Source organism: Semicossyphus pulcher, unplaced genomic scaffold (assembly GCF_022749685.1).
Source record: "Semicossyphus pulcher isolate SPU_LCO1_2020_fin unplaced genomic scaffold, fSemPul1.0.p SCAF_15, whole genome shotgun sequence".
Lineage (NCBI taxonomy): Eukaryota > Metazoa > Chordata > Actinopteri > Labriformes > Labridae > Semicossyphus > Semicossyphus pulcher.
The window spans coordinates 22,533,677-22,556,994 of record NW_027211659.1 but is presented as its reverse complement, the minus strand read 5'-3'; the positions used below and the strand labels follow the sequence as shown (position 1 = coordinate 22,556,994).

General features: G+C 40.2%; 2 protein-coding genes across 2 annotated transcripts; one reads left to right on the top strand and one right to left on the bottom strand.

Annotated features, from left to right (window-relative positions):
• Positions 1-403: 403 nt before the first annotated feature.
• Positions 404-8,541, top strand: gjc4b (gap junction protein gamma 4b). The gene is made up of 3 exons (XM_069662873.1): positions 404-594; positions 5,775-6,955; positions 7,057-8,541. The coding sequence occupies exons 2-3, from the start codon at positions 5,809-5,811 to the stop codon at positions 7,068-7,070; spliced, it is 1,161 nt and encodes a 386-aa protein (XP_069518974.1). The 5' UTR covers positions 404-594; positions 5,775-5,808; the 3' UTR covers positions 7,071-8,541.
• A 1,392-nt stretch (positions 8,542-9,933) lies between these two features.
• On the bottom strand, positions 9,934-20,224 carry LOC138592665 (lactase/phlorizin hydrolase-like). The gene is made up of 17 exons (XM_069663506.1): positions 19,630-20,224; positions 18,984-19,054; positions 18,188-18,265; positions 18,000-18,093; positions 17,410-17,494; positions 16,644-17,313; positions 15,468-16,116; positions 13,817-15,370; positions 13,448-13,716; positions 13,049-13,339; positions 12,758-12,956; positions 12,111-12,313; positions 11,862-11,968; positions 11,627-11,758; positions 11,266-11,489; positions 10,848-11,075; positions 9,934-10,130 (listed from the first exon to the last, which is right to left on the bottom strand). The coding sequence occupies exons 1-17, from the start codon at positions 20,222-20,224 to the stop codon at positions 9,934-9,936; spliced, it is 5,646 nt and encodes a 1,881-aa protein (XP_069519607.1).
• Between the last annotated feature and the right edge of the window lie 3,094 nt (positions 20,225-23,318).

Genomic DNA, 23,318 nt, shown 5'->3' with positions numbered 1-23,318 from the left:
ACGGCTTTTATATCCACCTGCTACTCCAAGCGGTGCAGGAACATGACGCATTTGCAGGTTGTGACATGAAGCCCTATTAAAGTAGTCATTGTGAGAAATAGTTTGGAGGTTTTTGACTGCAGAAAATATATTAAAATGTTGTGTATTTCAAGTACTTTTTTACTTTTTACTTAATGTAGGCTGTTTTTTCTCTGCTTTTTGATTTCTTCTGGTGTGACAGATTGCAGTGACTCAGAGTTTATTCCCACAGAGTCCAGGGTAAAGTTGGAAAAGAAAGACGAAGCAAGGATTGCATCAGGAATGCTGGCAGTTGATTGTTTTCCTCCAGTCTGCGCAGACAGGGGGTGGGGTGCCCGGCTGAAACGGGGAGGAGAAAAAGGGGGGGATTTGGGAATGGTCTTTGTCTTCACCCCGTAGTACAACGCACAACTGGAGAAGGAAAGGGGCTCCGCACAGGACAAGAAAAACTGGATGGCTTTGTATTAGAGCGGGAGCGCTTTCTTTTTAGTAAGAGTATACGAAGGAAAAGCTCTCGACAACTTCGGGTAGTCATTGGGACACAGCCGAGGAGCTAAGAAAAAATCACAGCTGAAGGTAAGAAAGCTCACAAACATTTCGCGCTAACGTTAACGCGGCAGCATCAACACATAGCTTTTTAGCCTCAGCTAACAATGGTTCTTTGGCTCAAGTTATATATTTAACTTTTCCTCTGGAGGAACTGTGCATTGTTTCTTCACGCTACTAATGTTCTCTCCGATGTTTAATGAGCCTTTTTTTTTCTTTACAAAACTGGGGTCTGTAAATTTAGTGTTCAAATGCTAACTTCAGTTCACGCGCACAGGCTGGAAGCAGTCAGCGCTAATTAAACACCCAAATTGATCATTAGGTGGATTTGTTTGTGATTAATGGTATATCTGCGCACATTGCTTTTGTCGTTAGCACCACAGGTCGTTTTAATGCTGCTGGTGTGCAGAATATTTTGTATTGTTCACTGGTTTCTTTGGTTTGTCGACTGGATTTGGTGATGGAGGAAGGCGCAGGGATCTTGTGTCTTATTTGTCCTTCCCCCTTGCACCGACTCCTCGGAAAACCCAATTTTCTAGAAAGTAGCTTAATTATTTTCGCGTTTTCTTGGTAACACACGCTGTGACTTGTCCAAACCACGAAGCTGGCGCTATTTTTCGTTAGCGTAACGCACGTGAAGCACTGCGGTGACGTCGTGTCCCGTTAAGCACGAGGAGGAATTTTTTAATGCTTCGTGCAAAGTGGATTAAGAGGATTAGTTTTACGTTTCGCTTTATACTATTGACATAATTACAGTTCTTTAGCAGAGCTAGGCCCAGACCTTATCTTTTTTTCTCTTTTCGTTTTTACTAAAAACCCAACAACTTGCATACCGTTTTTGTAGGGCTATTAGCTTTACGATAAGAAGGACAGATTTTTTAACCCCACAACGGTTCAGTGGGAGTCACTCCTCAGTGTGACTCATATTCTTATATTTGTCACCTTTTCCTTCCCAGGCTTCCATGGCCTCTTAGCTCTAGGGCTTTGGGATAAAGGAGGGATAACCATAACTAGCCTCCCAGATGTGAGGGCCACAAAAGCCCCTCTGTTACACAGGCCTCGGTCCGCGGTGAAACTCTGCTGCTCAACTTTGCTCCATACTTGAAGGCAGGCTGTTGTCTTTCAAGTGTTTCAGACAGCCCCAGACAGCAAGTTTTAAACAGTTTTTTCCAATGGAAATGTAAAAGTTCAGGGTGGTTATCAATCAAAATTTATCAACAGTACCTCATAATATGAACAAGTAATATTGGCCAACAAATTGTAATCATTTCTTAAATTAACTAACATCAACATTTGGATATTATTAAAAAATCTGGTGTAGCCTATAGTAAATGTACTAACCCAAATGAGATAAATCTGTTGCCACTAAAGTAATGTTTAAGTTCAGTTTTCCACACATTGTTTACCTGAAATACGAATCAAAAGTTTATTAAAATGGCATAGTATTGCAGAGTAATGTTTCTAATACACCTTTCCCACCAAAATTAGCGCGTTGACATGGAATAGACCCAGGAATAACTGCTAATAAATGCAGATTGTCTCTTTTCCCATTGCCAGTGGACATGCTCCTTTCGGTCTCTTTTCTGCTGCGTCACCGTCTCATGTCAGAAACGTGCCGAAAACTGGGTTAGTAAAAAATAGTACGCACAAATAACTTGCATTATACTCTTTGGTTAGCCGCATGAAGGCCAGTGAAGATGTTTTACGGTGGTTAGGTCTTTTTTTGTATCTATTACTCATTCAGCCTGTGTATCAAACTCGGCGACGGCAAATTTGGAACGTTGTTCGAGCGCTGCTTGGATGGAGACGGGCGGAATTTGTTGCTTGAGATGATGGCGGAGCCGAGGCGACAATTACCTGGGTCTACTGCAGAGTCATTTGACCCAGGTCTGAATGCTGATTGTAACCTTTCCCATTAAGCAAAAAGGACGGGTGTTATCGTTTTTTGACCAGTGGCAAAGGGGCTATCGTCTTCTCACCTTACTGTGTTCAGGTTTTTCACTTGAGAACTGATTTAAGAGACATTTGTGTGTTTTCTGGTGTTCAGTAGATCCTCTTTTAGACCAACCATAATACATAAACAACTCCTGCTGCGGCCATTAAAGAAATATTAGTGGGCTAAAGATATTTTTGACTTTGATTTTATTTGAATTCTGCCATGCTGTTAATTTCATTGTGTGAAACTCCCAACAAATGTTGAAAAGCATTGTAGTTCCTGTGTGACAGCTCAGGTTTGAACAGGCTGTTGCAAGTTGGAACCAGGAGCGTGAGACAGAATGACACCACATACAAAGCAATGTGCCGCTAGTAAAAACTAATATGACAGGTGAGAAGCCAAGAAACATTGTTTAAAATGTTCAGATTTCAGCGTCAGGTTCTAATGATTGTTTGACTAACTGTCTCTGTGCAGCGGTTTGACACAAGCTCACTGACATAAATTTGAGCTCTGACAGTAGCTTGAGGCAAAACCTAACCGTTAACCCAGATTACAGGCAGCGAAGTGTGCTGTGTGCTGACTTCTCCTCCTTACACGTCGTGTGCAGCCTGCCAGAGAGGAATGTAGTTTATATGTAAGGTATCTGACTCCTTGGATGTGGGGGGGAGGTAGCTGCTTTCCACAAACTTAGTTTTTTTGTGTTTAGCTTTTGAGTTAAAGCAACATATTTCACTTTAATGTAAAACCAGATCCCTCCACTGAGTCTAAGCTTTTGTCAGTTAGCGCAACGGTGAAACTGCAAGAGCCTCCAATGAAGGATAATGGCAATGTTAGTCATTCTGACCAGAAGGCCATTGGCTTCCTGCAAACTCAAATTTCTGGTGAAGACAAGACTTTACATGGTAGCTACAAAAAAAAGTACATTGACTCATAGAATCTCTTACCTCTGTTTGGGTTAGATTCATGTAAGCACACAACATTCACACAGAATGTGAACTCACAACAGACAAAAAATCAAAGTCTGACATTTTGATAAAGTCATGTAGCCTGAACGAGATGTCTCAGTAAGCTCTTTATTCATCTGATTTTTCTTGGTGCACAAGTTACTACTGCACAATGGAAACCTGTGCTTCATTCTAACTGTATTTATCTAAGGATAGTTATGTCTACATTGAGCATCAAAAGTCCCATTTCTTGCCGCTCACACAGCACTCCCATTCACACCTTGGGAGTTGCCTTAAACAAACACTCCTTATAAAGGATTGCCTCTGGAGCACCTGGGAGGTGGTATACGTTAAGGCTTCTAATTGCTACTTTTTTATGAGAATGTTGGACATTGTATGGTAATTTTCCCCACATTGTATTGAGCTATTTCATTTTTCAGGTCCTAAATTCCTCATAAGTGCAAATTGGCTATTTAAAGTTATTGCAGATTTAGGATTTACAGTGATTTATATCTGATTCTCTTATCCTCAGTCACATTTATCCTGTTTGTAAGCCTAACCTTAAAATGATAACTTAATTCACCTGTCTGTAGGCCTATATCTACACAGACTATTTGTTAGACTCCATATTGCTTGATGAGATTATTTTCTTAAAGCAGCTGCTCTAAAAACGGAAAAGGCTAGAATATAGTCATCGTCTTTTCTTGTAAAATTAGAACCATCTAACAGTTCTTTGGCTTTACAATGTGGTTAATACTTTTGTTTAAAGCATTATGGAGGTGATGCCCTGTTTCTATCACTGACACGTGATCAAATGAGTTAAACAATCAAATCAAATTTTGTTTAGGTAAGAGTTGGATCTCTGATTTAGCTACAGGACATTTTGTTCCTTTACTATGATTGAAAATTAGTGTTATGTTGACTTGTTCAAGAGAATTTAATTGATTTAAATTTTGAAACCTGTCATTGCATGGTTTCTCCATATGCCCATAAATGTGTCTGTAGAGTAGAAAGGACATTATTACTCTGGGTTTAAGACACCCATGCCTACATGAGTCACTGGTCAGACAGGAATATTTGGAGATTATAAACTACTCCCCATTTAAAATGTGTTGTGGGAATACTTGTCCCATCTTGTGCCAGGGATTAGCCAATACTTGCCGAATTTACCACTAGCACCTGCTCATACCTGCTAAATCACATCTGTAATTATCATTGAGACCTGCAGGTGCGTAGGAGTTGTACTAGAAATGCTGTCTGCAGATTCAAAGATTGGTAATTTCTCACACCCAGGATGGCTTTTAACCCTGGTATGGAGTAGAAAAAGTGGATTCTTAAAAAGGTAATAGTTCAGCTTTGGTAAAATTATGCACAATTTCTACTTTTTTTTTTTTTTTTTTTTTAAAGACGTAAAAAATAATAGCACTCAAGCATCAGGGTCAGAGATGATATGGTAGCGTCTTTTCCAAGTCGCATTAAACACTGCTGTAGCCTTAAGCTTACATACTTGCAACACCTCTTGTAGTTTTATAGTTGTGCATAATTACTCGGCAGAAGTTATGAGGTTGGTCACAGATGGTGAGAAACCACAGGAGGTCTTCATTGCCTCGTTTCACTATTAGCACTTTACTCTGTTTTGGCGATCTTAGTCAGATTATTAAACCATGAATACCAGTGAGTCATTAAGTAAGTTAATGAACCATGGGTGGTGTGCAGAATAGAGTCATCAAATACAGGACATTTTGCTGTTTTGAAAGTGTGGGGAATGTGTGCTTTTCCAGGTTTAGGTCATTGCTTTACAGATTATGAAATGAGGAATGAGTCTGGATGTTTGCGGTTTAAGACATTAGGTTACATTTTTTTAAACTTGCTTGTCTGAACAATAGAGTTCATGGTCTTTTTTCTCTGTGATCTTCCTTATGAAACCTGCTTACTGTTTTTCATGAACAAGATTTCACTTCAGTCTTTAGGTAGTCTCCTTGTGGGTGAATGATTTGTTGATAGCATCCAGTGAGACCTTCTCTGGGGTCTTTACCTTATATCCTCCTGTCATAGCAGTGAGGGTTGGTTTAGGATGCCTGAGCCTTGGAACAGTGGCACAATAGCTCCACCTTGTAGTTGCCTGGTGCACTTACATGGGGAATCAAGATGATCAATTTAACACAAGATGAACAAGAAATGATACAAAAGTAACTTTTAAGGCCTCACTGCTTTATGTTAAAGATTCAATCTTATTCATGACAAATCGCACCACATGGTCTCTTATTGTCAGTGACAACTTTCTTCTTGAAGACATTTTAAAAATGCAAATTTTTTTGTCTTCTTTACAGATTTTGAGAGGTTCTCTCCAGTCCCAGAAGCAAAATGAGCTGGAGCTTCCTCACACGTCTGTTGGACGAGATTTCCAACCACTCCACCTTTGTGGGCAAAATCTGGCTCACCCTCCTCATCGTCTTCCGCATTGTGCTGACAGCTGTTGGTGGAGAATCCATCTACTATGATGAACAGAGTAAATTTGAGTGTAACACAAAGCAACCTGGTTGTGAGAACGTGTGCTACGATGCTTTTGCACCGCTGTCACACATCCGCTTCTGGGTGTTTCAGGTGATTTTGATCACCACGCCCACCATCATGTACCTTGGCTTTGCTATGCATAAAATTGCCCGCATGGACGATGATGACTACCGGCCCCGAAGCAGAAAGAGGATGCCGATAGTGAGCCGCGGTGCCAACAGGGACTATGAGGAAGCAGAGGATAATGGGGAGGAGGACCCCATGATCCTGGAGGAGATCGAGCCAGAGAAGGAGAAGGAAGTGGCGGAGAAGCCCAGCAAAAAGCACGATGGACGGCGTCGCATTAAGCGTGATGGCCTGATGAAGGTCTACGTGTTTCAGTTAATATCACGTGCCATCTTTGAGGCCTCGTTCCTGTTTGGTCAGTACGTCCTGTATGGACTGGAAGTGGCGCCGTCTTACATTTGCACACGCTCTCCCTGCCCACACACTGTGGATTGCTTTGTTTCACGACCGACGGAGAAAACAATCTTCCTGCTCATCATGTACGGCGTCAGCGCCTTGTGTCTGCTGTTCACCATCTTGGAGATCCTTCACCTCGGCTTCAGTGGTATTCGGGACTGCTTTTGTGCACCACGGCCAAGACCTCCCACTCCTCGTCACCCAGCTCTGGCAAGCCAGAGGTCCTCCATCTGCCGCCAGCCCTCTGCTCCCCCAGGCTACCACACAGCGCTGAAGAAGGACCCGTCGGGGAAAATGGGCTTCAGGGACAACCTGGGAGACTCAGGTCGCGAGTCGTTCGGGGACGAGTCTTCATCAAGGGAGCTGGAGAGGCTGCGCCGACACCTAAAATTGGCCCAGCAGCATCTGGACATGGCTTACCAGAATGGGGAGAGCAGTCCGTCACGCAGCAGCAGCCCCGAGTCCAACGGCACTGCAGTCGAGCAGAACAGACTAAACTTTGCCCAGGAGAAGCAGAGCAGTACATGTGAAAAAGGTAAGGCTTCAAAACTTCATTCTTAACTGCATGCTTTTTATTTTATAGGTATGATCAATATCGAATGCCCAACTGACATTAACATATCTCTCTGTTTGCAGGCCTCCGTGCATAGGCCGCCATCAGCCCAAATGACACTATAGATTTAAATGTGCATCAGGAGCAGTGGGTGGACAAAAGGGAATCAAAGTGAGAGTGTGACGTGAGACATGAACATGCTTGAGGTGGATGAAGTCAGCCCAAGCCGTCCAGTGTTACGATCAGCCGTGGTCGAGCTATAAAACAAACGTGGAGGAGACTGGTCGCCTCAACCCAGCAATACTTGAGACACCAGCCCGTCTGAAGATCCAAAGTGCTTTCAAACTACCATCATGCAGCGAGAACGGTTAATGTTCACATGTGCTTCTCCCTCAGGGCAGCTATTCTTTTTTTTTATTTTTTTTTTTACAAATATTTTTATTACAAGACTTAGAGCTATTACTCATTTTAAGAGTTTGTCCTCTTTTTGGAAGTTCGCAGTGAGTGCATCTCAAGTTTGCCTTAGACCTGAACTGGAACTCTGTTTTATGGCATTTTGTTATGGTAAGGTTAAGCCAGTTGTAGATTTAAAAAAAAAAAAAAGTTTAAACTGTAAGAATCTTGTGAGGAAGTGAATCAGTGAGCGAGATGCAAACAAATGGTTGATGGACAAGGCACCATTCATAAAAGAGAGGTACTGGAGTTGTTGTCATGCTGATGAAGACTCTTTTGAGGTGTTAATTTTCATACAAAGGTTCCTTTCAAGTGTGCGACATATTTTAAATACTTTTTACAATGTTGGCACCACACCAGTCAACATTCCCAAGCCTGGTGCCTCGATGGTAACTGGAACACACTTGGGGTGCCTTTGTCCAAAGGAATAAACAAACCTGGGTAATGCTTGAAAAACATGTAACTCTTGATATTGTATTGTTTAAACGTGTATTTTATACTGTTTTTATTTTTATTTTTGTATTAGTTTTGTGTCTCTGAAAAGGGGCTCTTGTCACTGTGGCTTTATTTTTTGTTATTTTGAGAAGAATGACATTCACTGCTGTCTTAGCTCCCTAAAGCCTGATTCAATCTATGGACTGGTACAATTTGAGTTCCGTGCAACAGTCTTTTTTTTTTTTTTTTTTTTTTTTTTTTGTTAAATGTGAACTTTCAAAATCTAAATAAGCCCTCAGCTTGGTTTATTGTTTACAAAGTATTTTTTGACCAGGTTACATTCCCTTTTCAGTTCAAACAGTAATTTAATTGTATCTGTTGGTTGAATAAGGGATTATACCGTCTGTCATGTTCCATGTTTGAAAGTGCTGATTCTTGGATCAATGTTATCACAGTTCCAGAGTCTCAAAAAGAGTTGTAAATGATCTAATCATTTCAATGTGAATTCAATGCCTTGAATGCGCTTTTCTAAGACGCCATCTTTTGTATTCTGAATCATACCCACAGTGCCATTAGTGCCACCTCAAATATTGTCATCTCAAGTTATTTTTGAGCGATGCTTTTTTGTACTTTTTATACTTTTTGTATTGATAGTACTTTGTGGTTAGTTTTTAAATAAATTTTTCAACAAATCAGTTTTTCAAATGGTTTGATTTTGATTTTAATTTTCCTTCTAGTTAAATTCTTATTCTGTTGAGAAATGTAACTTTGCCTGATGTAATGGGCTTATTAACTCAGCCAATTACTTATGTTTACATTATTTATATACTTGCATACAGGAATGACCTCTATGCACGTGGAAAAAGGTAAACTTTGAGACCTTGGTGAGTATCTCCCATTTATACAGGGACTTATCTGACAACCCCCTATCTTTATTTAAAAAGAATTCTAAGTAGTGAAGAAGTGAATTGGAATCGGTTTTCTTTTACTTCCATTTTTATTGTAAAATTGCAGTTAAGTTCATACTTTTTACACTTCATCTCAGCTATAACCCTGACACACTGATGGGTGGTGTGGGGAAAATACCTCAAACAGATCAGCTATGAAGTTATGGAAACAGACTCGGCATGTGTTTTCCTTTGAGGCACTGGATTTATAAAGGTGCATTACTTAATATAATACTAAATATAAATAGTTGCTATGGTGGACACACTTTTTGGACAAGTCACCCTGACAGTTAATAGTTTTAAGTTTGAGATTACACTAGGTGTGTGGTGTGTGGTAGCTAAAACTGCAGTGCCCTCTAGTGGCACAATGGTTTTTACATGAACACTCCATTTTACTGATTTTTAAGAGACCATGTAATTTTGTTCCAGGCAACACACCTTTAAACAGCTAATCTAATTTGCATTCTCTTCATGACTGAAACTAATTAATCATATCCTGCATGCTGAAATGCCTTTTCTTTCACAATGAAATTGCAAATAGGTAGTGCATTCTTAAAGATAAGTGCTTAAGAACTACCTGACCATGTCTGTTGCATTTAAAAGCCAGTAAGTATTTATTTCACTGGATGAAGTTATTACGTCCACAAATAAATGTCTAATGTCATGCGATAGTAGGTAAACATGTGATTGATCCAAGTGTGAGGCTTTCTCACTGGTTGAGTGTTGGGCTGCTCCTGTAGAAAGTTGGTAGTTGGTATTTTACGTACTTTTTAATGTACTCCATTGTGTTTTACTCAGTTTAGTCAGTTCTCAGTACTCAGTTTTTTATTCATGTAATCAGTTTTAGTTGTCAAAATAACATGCTTCAAATATTTTGATTTTTTAAATAATAAAAAAAGCAGCAGTAACATATTAGACATGTTTAAATCAATGAATGAAATACATTTGTTGAATCATGCTCTTAGCACAAGAATTTACATTTTTACAGCCTGCAATAAGATACCTTAAAATATTTTACATCCAATTTATTAATTAGCAGGAATTTGTATGCTAATGCAGTTCAGACATTTACAGTGCATTGAGAGTGTATGTTCGACTTAAAGTACATCTCAGCATTTTTTGCAGTTAGAACTTGCTCACCTCACTGTTTTTCTTGGACTGTTTTCTTGCCTTACAGAAGCAAAATGTTGAACAAATAGCTCCAAATGCTACAACTATCAGTAGAGCAAATGTGGTGTTAAGTCCGGTCACAGCCTCACTGGTAGAGAGCTCCATACCCAGGAAGATCACAGTGCCATCCGTGGGAAGTGGCGCACTGGTTGCTGTAGAAAGACACCGAAGTTATATATTCAGTTTATACAGATCATAGATAGTAACTGTATGTAAACAATATTAACAAGTTCTTTACATTTCCAAAATGTAGAGAGTATGAGAAGGTTGAGATCACCCCTGTGTTTGTCTGTTAAATACTAAGCTACAGACAGAAGCCGTTAGCTTCAGCTTAACATAAAGACTGAAAGCATGAGGAGCTAGCTTAGCCAGCTCGGTAATTAATAGGCTACATCTCTTGTTTGATATGCTTACTTAAGAGGAAGTTGCTGCTGTTGCCTAAAAAATAGTCCAGCACAAAACTCAGATTGAATAGATAGTGTTTTAATTAGTGGGCTTTAAATTTGCTAGCTGGTGGTTTTCTTTAAACCCTTGGAAGGAGCAAAGCTAGCTGCTAACCGCTGCTGTCAGTCTTTATATTAAGGTAAGCTAACAGTCTACTTTCGTTAGCTCAATATTCAAAGGACAAATATGTGAGTCTATCTTCTTGTCTACCTCTAAAATGTTGCAATATTCCTTTCAGCCTTCCCAAAAGTCTCTACAATTAGCCTTGTAATTTTGGGTCAATATTAAACTGTACATTTAAGGAACTGCATTGTAATCAATTCATTTAAGTCAGGATTTGAATCAAGTTATTTCTCTCTTTTGTTTATGAGTAGTCCACAGCAGTCATATTGTAAGAAGTAAGTACGCAATATACAACAATATACCTTCAGGGTCAGGTGACAAGCACTCATGGGGTCCACTGGGGAATCCATTGCATTTTATGATGGTGGAGTAGCGGGCAACAGAAGTCTTGGCCACTCGAGGCAGATTGGGGTCTGAGTGGTTGACGTAAAAAAGGCCAAACCTCTCTGAAAAGCCTGTGGCCCACTCCAGGTTATCCATCAGCGACCAGGCTGTGTAACCACGGATATCCACGTTATCTAGCAAGTATGCTAGAAGGAGAAAAGGATCATCATTAGAAATGTTATAACATATTAAAAGTCTTGGATTAAAGGTGAACATTATTCGGTGGAACAGTAAACAATAAAAAATATCTTAAATGAGATATTGTCAAATTTTTTTTATATCATTGGGAAATCTCTATAAAATAAACTTTTAGTTGCTGAAGTTTTTGTTTTATACCTTTCAGCACCTGGTTGATGTATTGATCATAGTAGTAACTCCTATGAAAATCATCAAGGTCAATAGCCCCCCGCTCTGAAATGCCATTTTCTGTGATGATGATTGGTGGATTTCCATACTCTTCCTTAATGAAGTTTAATATCTTTCGGAAACCAAAGGGTGAGACCTTCAGCCATGATGACCCTGAATCCAGCCAGGTACGATCAGCAATCGTCCCTGCCCCCCTGAAATTATCAGACGAGTGAATCAGTTAATTTCACAAAAACTAAGGTTCAAAACAAGCACTCAGTGGAGTAAAAACATGATTTTAAGTGATATAATTCTCTCACTTTGGTATTATACATACGTTGTTACTGCTTACCTATCAGCGTCATAGTGCTGAAGGTTACCATACTCCACAGGGAATGCCAGCACAGTGGTGTAATGGTTGAACCCAAAGTAATCATAGGTACCCTTAATCCTCTTTATCTCTTCAGGAGTGAATTCAGGCAGCCTGGAGAAATTGTGTTGAACAAATTAGATTTACCAAATAAATGTGAAAAAAAATCTGTCATGTCTTTATTAGGTTTTCATGAGTTGTTTTGTTTTTGTGTTACCGAGATTTTGGCAGACCAGCAGCTAAGCTTCGCTCTCGAATGATTGTTTTCATCATGTTGCTGTAGTCTCCATTAAACACCGGGTGGGCAAACCAGCCAATGTAGAACTGCACAAGGAGACAAATGACAGCTCTAAGAGTCCAACTACTCCAACTATTTCTCTACATGTCTATTGTTTAATGGGAAAAAGAAATGCATGAATCTGCAAACATGAGAACTGCAAACATATACCCTTTTTTTTTTTCTCACCTGCACCACACGTCTTGCAGCATCAATGTCCTCCTGTTTGTAGGGATTTCTGGGTTCTGACCAGTCAGAGTTGATGGTGATCGAGATTATTCCTTTCTGTGTTGCCCGGTACTTGTCATTGTAGAGATGCCAGGCCTCAGCATGAGCTTTAAGGAGGTTGTGACCCACAATATAGGGCAGTGTACCTGGTCGAAAACTGATCCCTGGACACACATAAGTAGTATAAGATACAATTACAGGTGTTGTACGTAAACTGCAGTTGGTTATTTAGGGTCGCAGATTATTTGTTATTGGAGAGGGAGTTTAGTTTCTGGCCCAAAGGTCTTTTGTTGGCCATGTATGTTAAGAGTATGGGTTGAGAAATTATTGCAATCCAGGTTTTAGGCTCCAAAACCACTTGTGCGAATGAAAAAATCATGGTTTGTGTAATATGTCAACTATGACTTTTGGTTTCATTCGGTAAGGCAAATCTTCCTTGTCCAGTTAAAGTGCAGGCTTCGGATGCAAATTACTACAGTATACTCAGCCCTGGGGCTTATGTCATGCTCTATGCACTCATATTTAAATAGCCACAGTGGCTATCAGTTAAAAAAATGCATTGCTTGCTTCTAACACCTTGCTTATAGCATTAAAGCATTAAAACATACCTGGGGCAGCTGCTCCATAGCCATGGCCTACATTGGCTATGTTGTACGGCTCATTAATGGTGATCCAAAATTTCACTTTGTGGCCAAGACGGCTAAAGATGAGGTCAGCATAATCCCTGAATTTGACCACAATAGTGTCATTCTCCCAGCCTTTAATATCCTGCAGAGCTTGTGGAAGGTCCCAGTGGTAGAGAGTGATCTGACAGTAAAGGAAAAAAAAAAGAGGTTTTCAGAATTTACCAACTTTCCATTGCAATTTGTTGTTGAGATGCGGGAAAGATTTATACTTACATGTGGTTGAATGTTTGCAGCAAGTAGTGCATCCACCAGTCTGTGGTAATAGTTGAGCCCGGCTTCATTGATGTGCTTGGTGGTGCCATCAGGGAGCACCCTTGGCCAGGATATGGAGAAACGATAATGGGTCACCTTAAGTTGCTTCAATATAGCAACATCCTCTTCTACTTTATGGTAACTGTCGCAGGCTATGTCCCCATTGTCATCACTGAACACTCGAAGGGGAGTGTGAGCAAACTTGTCCCAGATGCTCAGACCTTTTCCATCTGCTCTCCATCCCCCTTCTATCTAGAAAAAGTAAATGTAAAAGAGATTTCAGAAGACAAAAGTTGATTACAAATAACGTGCAGTTCCTGGATCCAGCATTGATTCAGGCGGTTCATACAAAACAGTTACCTGGTATGATGCTGTTGCAGTACTCCAAATAAAACCCTTGCGGAAATGTCCAAAAAGGTAATTCTCTTCTTGTGGTTTAGGGAAACCATTGTCCTTAATGACTTGATAGTAAAAATGAGCTGAGTACTTGGGTGTCCTTGGACGGTTTGGATTTGTGAAATCCACATGATGTAACCCAAATCCAACTTGGTACCCGTTAAGCCACTCAAAGGAATCCATGAGAGATGTTGCTATGTATCCTTTCACCTTCACACCATCAAGGTCATATGCTGTTATTAAAACATACACAAACATGATCAAGACTGGTAATCTAAACAGTCAGGATAATCATACAAATTAATACAAATAAATGTATCAATGTCAGTGTACCTTTAAAAGCCTCATTAATGTAGGTCTTGAAATAAAACACTCTGGCTGTGTCATCCCAAGTTATCTTTGATTCTGTTGCTACTCCATTCTCAGTGATGTAAATCTCTGGATCTCCATACTCTTCCTTTATCCAGTTGAGAAGTCTTCGCAAACCCCATGAAACAGCTCTCTGTTTACTGATTGCAGTAGTTGGTGAATCACCTTCCTCTGCTTCTGATAAGTCCCGGTCATATTCATAAGATTGAGGGGTAAGCCTCAACGTGGCATGGCTTGCAATCTTGGTAGTGTAATGATTAACACAGAACATGTCAGCAGTTCCCTTGATTAAGCTCTTTTCTTGTTCAGTGAAGGCAGGTAGTCTTGTCTCTGAAAGACCTTGGAGTTCACTTTTGTTTCCAACTTGCCACTTCATTGCATCAGGATAGTCACCGTTCTTGAAGATGGGGTGGGCAAACCAACCCAGTTGGAACTGCAGAGCGCGGTCAGCAGCAACCACTTCCCGGGGAACGTTCACATCTTTAGGTTCAACCCAGTCAGCATTGAGGGCAATGGATACTAGACCACCTTGGGTTTTGCGATACTTATCATCATATGTATGGTAAGCCTTGGCATGTGCTTTTATAAGGTTGTGTGCAACTCTGTAAGGTGCAGTTCCTGGATTCTTAACATTTGGGGGCATCTGTCCAAGTCCATATCCTGACCATGCAATAGTGTGAGGCTGATTGAAGGTCATCCAAAATTTCACTCTGTCACCAAAGGTGGCAAAGCAAAAGTCACAAAACTCATTGAAAATGTTAATCATGTCTGCATTGTCCCAGCCACCAACATTTTGCAAAGCTTGAGGAAGGTCCCAGTGATAGAGTGTCACCATTGGAGTGATGTTATATGCTAAGAGGTCATCAATGAGCCTATTGTAGTAGTCAACACCTTTCTGGTTCAGGGAGGTACGATGACCATCAGGAAAGATCCTGGACCAGGACATGGAAAATCTGTAGGAATTCACCCTCAGAGCACGAAGCATGTAGAGGTCTTCTTCAAGTCTGTGGTAGCTGTCACAGGCCACATCTCCATTAGCATTAGCAGGAATACTGCCAGGTTTGTGGGTGAATGTATCCCATATGCTCGGCCCCTTCTCATCAGCATTCCAGCCACCTTCAATCTGGTAGGCAGAGGATGATACTCCCCAACTGAAGCCACGTGGGAAAGTGCCATATCGGTACATTTTTGTCTTGAAATTTGACTGCTGTGAGAATTTCTCCCAGACAAGCTTTGATTTAGATGGAACTTCTGAGGATGATGAAGATGAAGTCAGACGGTAGGTAGGTGTCATTGCTGTCTCTTTGAAAACATCACTTTTATGTGAACCAAATCCATTTTGCTTGATAACCTGAGAGTAGAAATAGGCAGATTGCTTTGGGGTTCTTGGTCTATCTGCATCTTTAAAGTTGACATAGTGCAGTCCAAATCTTTGACTGTAGCCTTGTTTTCCTTCAAATCCATCCATGAGTGACTGCACTGTGAACCGTTGCACGTCCACTCCATCTATGAGTATTGCTACAAAATGGACACACACAAAACACACAGCAAAGTTGAATTTATTTTAACAATGTTTTAAGGATTGTTAACAATAAGTGATATTTTAGAATCTTACCTTTCAGGGCCTCATTGATGTAGCTCTTCATGTACTCGACTCGATGGGTGTCATTGAGAGTGTCCCCACTGTACTCAGTAGGCATACCATTCCCAGTTATGTGGATAGGCACTTTGGTAACATTAGAGTACTCGTTGAAAATGTAGTTTAAAAGCCTTCTAAGTCCCCAAGGTGTTGAATAGATCCAGTCAGAAGCTGTTGAGGACCATGATGGGTCCACTTGTGCCTGGAAGTCACCAACCCCATGAGGACCAGAGTTACAGCCACCATCACTGCTGTTGACCAACCGGGACGTATAGTGGTTTAATCCAAAAAAGTCAGCTGTTCCATGTATCCTCTTGCTCTCTTCAGAGGTGAAAACTGGAAGTCTTGCAGGCTCAGAAAGGGGACACTTTTTTCTTTTCTCCTCAATCTGAGTTTTGAGTGTTGCTGGATAATCTCCATCTACAAATATGGGATGTGCATACCAGCCCAGCATGAACTGCAGGTAACGATCTGCAGCTGCTATGTCTTCAGGTCTGGATGGGTCCATGGGCTCAGCCCAGTCAGAGTTCAGTGCAATGCCCACTTTCCCTCTTTGTGTCTTCCTGTATTTGTCATTGTAGACATGCCAGGCTTCTGCATGGGACTTGAGCATATTGTGAGTGACCTGGAAAGCAAATATAAATGCCTCGGTAAATGTAAAATATTGACTATAAAGCAGTGTACACTCACTGGCCACTTTATTAGGTACACCTGAAAAATCGAATGTAATCCAAGACACCAGCTCAGCCATAAGATTTGCTTTGATGTTGCCTGTAATGTACAGGCTTTTTTCTAAGCTGTCATAGAGGTGTTAATTCAATGATATTTTAGAGCCAAGGTCATAATTGGTGGTGGGGCTGTACTGAGCTGCATTATGTTCAGAGGTGTTTCTAATACTCTGGCCCCCTTAGAGACACATCTCAATATATTTGAGTTCAGTACAACGCGGCCTTTAACTATGGCCTCAGTAATAAACATAATTGAATTTACACACTTGCAACTCTCAACAACATAAAAGTCAACATAACTAAACTTCATAAAAGCAGAATCCATGGCAGTGCTGTGGTATTGAACTGCATTAGATTTTACAGGTTGACCTAATGAAGTTGCCGGTGAGTGTATATATACATGATAGTACATGATTGCTCTTACTTGATAGGAGGCAACCACATAGTCTTTTACTCCAGGGGGGTGCTCACCAGTGCCATACCCAGCATGGCTCACCACCCAAGGGCTACTGAATGTGTTCCAGGTCTTGACCCTGTCTCCAAACCTGGAGAAGCAGATGTCTGCATAGTCCTTGAAGGCTTCAACAATGGAAGTGTTGGTCCATCCACCAACGTCCTGGAGTGCCTGGGGCAGATCCAAGTGGTAGAGAGTGACAACAGGTTGAATGCCAGACTCAATGAGAGTGTTTATCAGCTTGTCATAGTAGAGAGCCCCTTTCTCTGATTGGCTCCCCCTGTGGCCTGAGGGGAGAATACGGGCCCAAGAGATGGAAAACTGGTAGGTGTTGACATGAAGACCTCTCAGGAGGTAGACGTCATAATCCACCTTGTGGTAACTGTCACAGGCTAGATCAGCTGTCTGATTATCAAAAACCTTGTTTTCATGACCAAAGCGATCCCAAATGGTCTCTCCTTTCCCACCTTCTGACCATCCGCCTTCAACTTTGAAGGACTCACTGGAGGTGGCCCACTGGAAGCCAGAGGGGAATGATTCATTGAGGAAAAGATCTCGATCTGTTATGGTCTGGGCCTGAAACGTATTCCATACACTCTGATAACTCTTTGTAATGCCACTGTAGTCTGAAATATCATGACTGTTGGAAAAGAGGAGAATATAAAACAATGTAAACATATATAAAACAAATGTCACTCCACATGAGACTATATATGTTCACAAGATAAACTCTTACCTGGTTGGTACGTCCTGGATGTCCAGCCTACCTAACATGTCCATCATGTCACATCCCACAATTCTCAGGCCATTGTTTTTTAAGGCTGTGATAAGTGCAGGACACGGTTACTGACAGTCATATGATCAACATGAATGCTACCATGGTGACAATGAGAATTTAGTTATTCTACTGTCTTAATGTAACTAATCAACTTTTAAGAATTTGTTGCTGCAATGAAGTAGAAATGACTATTTGCATTAAAGAAAATGTATTGTGTGCCAAACACATTTTGCATATCAGCTGCATGCATTCACATAATTATCCTTGTAAAATATTACTGCCATATCAGTGCAAAATGATAACACGCCCAATAAAACAGCCATCATGATTGAACTGTAAAAGTTAATTAAATTTAATTTTACAGCAGGCTAGCCTTGCCTTGTCATTATCTGTTGGGCCATTAAGACAAACATTGTGACTGTTTTTAAATATGTTAATGTTGACAACTAAACAACAAGACAAAAAAGACACTCAAATGTGACCTTACAAATAAATACAAGTCATCGTGCTTCAAGACGTGATAAAACAACAGCTGTGTTGATATTTACCTTGCAAGAAATTGCCAAGAAGCTGGAATTGATTGTCGGAACAACCATCAGCAGTCATCTTGAGTATCAGGATAGGTAAATCCCCACTGGACTGCTACAAAACAAAACAAGCAACTGGCTGAGGTGTAACAGAAATACAAAATGTGAAATGCATGTAGAAAAGAAACACCTTTAAACATTTACTGTACCTGCAAGCTGCTCAGCTCCTTTGCAAAGTTTGATGCAGAGCCACAGTTGTATTCAATGTGTACTGACAAGAAATCCATCTGTACATAGGAAAAAATGCAGTATGTGATTATGCTGGTTTCTCCTCATTAACAAAAAACATGTTGAGGGTTGTCAACCAGCATGTTTCTTTTATCTACCCTCTTAATAATAGAATGTTTTCTAATCCTGTCCGTCAAAATGATGGCATTGTCTATACATTCGAATGCAACCACTGTTGACGACAGGGCATCATCAAGTGAAACGTGCATGTGACAAGTGGTAAGTTCCAATTCGAACCTAGTATGGACTGCTGGAAATCCCGGCTATATATGATCACAAATTAAAGTTCCAGACCTGTTATTGACATGACTATTTGTAAAAAGTTGTTATTGATGGTACCTATGACTTTTGTTGTTGTGCTTTGAATGTGTGTAAGAGGGCACAGATAAGGAGGGACAAGTTGCTGATACGTAATCCTTTAGCGCTCATTGTAAAAGAGTTAAGAGAAGGAGTATAAGTGTAAAAGATTGACCATATATTTAGGAGCATGTTGAATCAAACATGTCAGGCAGCACCTGGACCTTTCCCAGGTGAGATAATCACTTTAAGGTGGACATCTGTGCAAAGAGGAAGCTTGGTAGGAAAGTTGGTGCTGTCTGACCTCTTCATATGCACAACAAATAAAAATACACATAACAGCCTAGTAGCAGCTCACTATTCTTTAAAAAGAAAGAGAAAGAAAGACATGCAAATAGTAAAATTAAATATGCAGCTTACAGTGGTTGCACCTTTGATCTGGGGTAGAATTGCAACATCACTTGCTCTTAACCCGAGTGACAGACGTCCCCCTGTGAAAATGGAAGCATTAAGTTTGTGTACACACATATTAAAATTCAACCAATTGATAAAGATGTGAGAAACATCAGTAGTTTTAAGCCATGCATTGTTTGGCCTTTTTCACTTGGGGATATTTTGAGAAAGCAGCGGAGTTTCTAGTAAAATGAAGGAGACTGATTTCCATTCCACATGCTGGCTCATCTTCATTTAAAAAACACTCGCCATATTATGCTTAAACAGTTTTTAGATAAAATGTCCTCTGTTAAAAAAGGCCTATTGGGCACATGCTGAACAGTGAAGTTGGTGCTTGGATTCCTTTTTTTGATCTCTCCTGTTCTGTGCTATAAATCACGGGCTGAAGGATCAGTTGGTCATAAAGCCATAATGTTTACTAGTTCATTTTTGGGACTCACTGACAAGACAACACATTATTGACTATAAAAAGGATTCCATAAAATTGTTTAAGGTGGCAACAAATGATTCCCGTTATATTAAACATTACAAATGGCCAATACTAAAAACAAGTCAAAGAAGCCAGTGTTCCATATCTTTCATCCTCTCCTTCTCTTCCATCACTCTTACTTACCTTTCTCAGGAAACAGTTGATGGAAGAGCTGGTAAACGTTCTTGTTGAGTTGAAGGATATTTTGCAGAGGACTTGGACCATCTTCTCGCTGTCCATCAAAATTCACGTCACTCAGTGTCACCCATAACTGTGCCAGAGCTCCAAACTTCTGGAAGGCAAACTCTGCATACTGCTGAAACCTTTCTACCAGCTCCTTGCTCTCCCAGCCTCCATACCTCGATCTCAGAGCTTCTGGCACAGTCGGTCCATGAAGGACGACCAGAGGCTCCAGGCCCACCTCCAGCAGCTGTTTCAGCAGAACCTGGTAACAGGTGACCACAGCTTGCTGCGGCTGGCTGGAGAGGCCTGTAGGTAGGAGCTGAGTCCATGACAGCAGCACTTTGAAATGGGTCACCCCTCTGCTCTGGAGGTACTCAAAGTACTCTTTAGATCCTGGAGGAATGGGATAACTGCAGTCAAAGGCATCGTCAACTGCACTGTCTGAGCTTCTCAGAGGGCCACCAACCAGCATGAAGTCCTCTGCATTCGCCCCGCTGCTCCAGCACCTGTGCAGACATAAAAAACACAGAGATGCCAACCACAATAGATACTTCATTGTGGCTTGAAAAGGATGGACTGATGTTAGCCTTTGATAAGCCAAGCCTTTTGAAGCAATATTGTTTTCCTCTTATTGCATTGTTACACAATTAGGATGGATTATCAAAAACACGTGTATGCAGTGTACCTTAAAATGTTTTATTGCAGCTGATAAGGTCCAAGACTCTGGACTTGCACGTGTCAATGATAATCTCATCCCTCCCTTGGTCACGTTTGAAGACTATGAAATGTGTGGCTACAACATGCTGTAGAAAAATTTACTTTTTCCTAACAGCATGCTGGGCGAAGTGTGAGCCAAAATGTAGCAGGTGTCTCATGAAAGGACCTAGATTTTAAGACGTTGAAGACTGAGCCTCTGTGCATGGGGTGCACAGTTTAACCGCTGAGCTAAACCGACACCCAAATAGTGACAGTATTTAACACTTCAACAAACCTAAGGAGCGAATTTCATTGATAAGTATCTTTACCAACCAGCTGTATTTTTCTTGCTCATTTGAGATCCTAACAAGTTTGTGACCGTTATCACATGCATCATAAACTATTATCAGCAGGACCCAACTCTGTGTTATTATACTCAACCTCTTGAGTTGCACAAACACGATTTAAGACATTTCTTGTAAGTTAAGTTTTGTTTTCAAAATGAATTGCCTAAATTACAATATTTGATAATTATCAGGTTAACGGGACAAGAAATATTGTTTGGATTATGTAAAATTTTTGAAAATCTGCTTAAAAATATATATACATTTATATATAAATGTATATATATATTTCTAGAGGAACTAACCATGCATTGTGAGAACACATCCTAGACTCTTAAGTGTTTACACTGCCTACATTTTTAATGTTGAATAACATTACTGCACATGAATGATCTATTCCTGCCTTTTTAAATACTGTTTGAGTCTCGCATAATTCAGCAGAAAAAATAAGCTGAACGACAAACATCTCTACCAGCTCCTTGCTCTCCCAGCTCTCCTTTCAATAGCCGACTCAAAGTAACCTTCTACAGGAAAACAAACAACGGCAAAATTACGTACAAAATAAAGATAAGATACATCTGATTACTTTTATATGTGCTGCGTCAGTGGCAAGGGTGTGAGACCATAATAAAAGGCATGTGTCTTTGATTACAGACCTCTATAAATGATCCTGCTACAACAGCACTTGTTTCTCCTCCCAGGCCTGGGAGTAGTATGCAAACCTAATGTAACATATTTATTTGATCTTTTTCTGCCCCCTTAATTCTACAGCCTTAAATAGCTATGATAACACTTTTCTTGTTAAGTTAATGATGGTAATTCTCAATTGTTTCTCTTTTTGTCTTCGGCAAAACACTTAAGTCATTTTAAGTGGCCTTAGTCTCCCACTTCTTTGTTTGTGCATGTGCAGTAGAGTGTTCGACAACAAATGCCTCAAGAAATTATTAAGTTAATCAAGACCTCATGACAGATAGGATGATTGTTGACAGATACTGAATTTAAAAATTCTTAGACTAACATTTAAAAAGTTGAAACAATTGTGAGAAAAAGAGTTTTACCTTATTTTAAATTTGAAACTCTTTAAAGTCATGCTTTACCTGCAACAACATTACAGCTGCTATTCAACACAAGCACTGCCCTAAATATTGTGTAACTCCACTACAATAATATAACAGCTGACTCCTGCATTGCAGTTGTTATGATAACAATCTTCACCTGCAGTGACCTGATAGAGAACCTGGGCCCCATGAACGTTTGAACTCGAAAGTTAGTAAAATTACACATCAAAAGTAATGTTCCCTCTTATATTACTTCCTTATATCCCATATATTGATAAGTGTGTTATCTATTTCTACCTGAACTCATGTTGAGCTTAAAAAGCAGCCAAAGTAATTGCTAACCTAAACTGTCAATAATATCAAAATCTTCATCATGTGTTTTTCCTAATGCCTCTGTCTGTAGGGTTTAAACAGACAGTGCAGGTTTTTCTCACACTGTAATATCAATGTCAGTACTGCATCCATATTCACATCACTGCACTGTTGCCTTATTGTCTTATTGTCTGTTATTGCAGACAATAGCTCAGTCTGTAGGGACTCGGCTTGGGAACCAGAGGGTGGCCGGTTTAAGCTCCCGGTATGGACCAAACATGGAATTGAGGATGGTAGCTGGAGAGGTGCCAGTTACTTTCCTGGGCACTGTGGAGGTGTCTTTGAGCAAGGCACTGAATCCCACAGCTGTTCGGGGCACGTGCAGCCCCCTCACTCTGACATGTCTCCAATAATGCATGTCCATAGGGTCCTGTTTGTGCATGTGTATGCCCCTCCGCGACCCTGAACAGGATAAGCGGTACAGAAAACGGATGGATGTAAATATATTATGTATTTTTACATACTGTTTCTATTTTTTTTTAGTTATGTTAATTAGCCTCAAATTCCTTGTATGTGTTTGCATACTTGGCCGATAACGCTGATTCTGATGTGAAGTTTTATATTTTAAACAATATTTCCAAGAGTTTAAAGATAAAGCAGCTTGACTATATTAACTTTATTAACTGCAGTTCAATCCATAGTTTAATCAAATTTCTTGCAATATTCTATGAAAATAAGTTTCATTAGTTTTTTTCACAGTGTTCGACATCAGATTGTGTCAAATTAAAAACACAAAAAATTATTCCACAATATACCAGTTTTTCTACAATATTGGTATGTACTATGCTTAATTAAAGAAAGCATCAAAAGCAGCTGAGCATTTCTATTACATACTATAACCAGCCTCCATTTTGATATGAAATATTACACTCAGTGAAGCAGTAGTTCCCTTTGCTTTTTTTCTGAAATTTTCTTCCTTGACCTCTACACACTTTTTTTTTTCCCATTTTGCCCCATAAATCTTTGGATCCTGTTTGACCTTCTGTATTTTATCAGAGGCTTTCAAGGCTGAGACAAGTCTTACAAAACACATCATAAAGTACCACAGCAGAGGTGACCCCTGTGTACAGTGGTGTCAATTATGAAACTCTCACCAAACTGATAGTTTGGGCTTGTAAACCATGGGACTATAAAAGGTCAACCATCCAAAGGCTCATTCAGTTCCCCAAACTCAGACATT

Excerpts from the sequence above, each read along its gene's own strand:
- gjc4b (XM_069662873.1), top strand. The coding sequence starts at position 5,809 with ATGAGCTGGAGCTTCCTCACACGTCTGTTGGACGAGATTTCCAACCAC.
- LOC138592665 (XM_069663506.1), bottom strand. The coding sequence starts at position 20,224 with ATGAAGTATCTATTGTGGTTGGCATCTCTGTGTTTTTTATGTCTGCAC. Across the intron at positions 13,340-13,447 it reads CTGCAACAGCATCATACCAG|ATAGAAGGGGGATGGAGAGC; the intron begins GTAACTGTTTTG and ends TACTTTTTCTAG. Across the intron at positions 10,131-10,847 it reads CTTGTCACCTGACCCTGAAG|CAACCAGTGCGCCACTTCCC; the intron begins GTATATTGTTGT and ends GTCTTTCTACAG.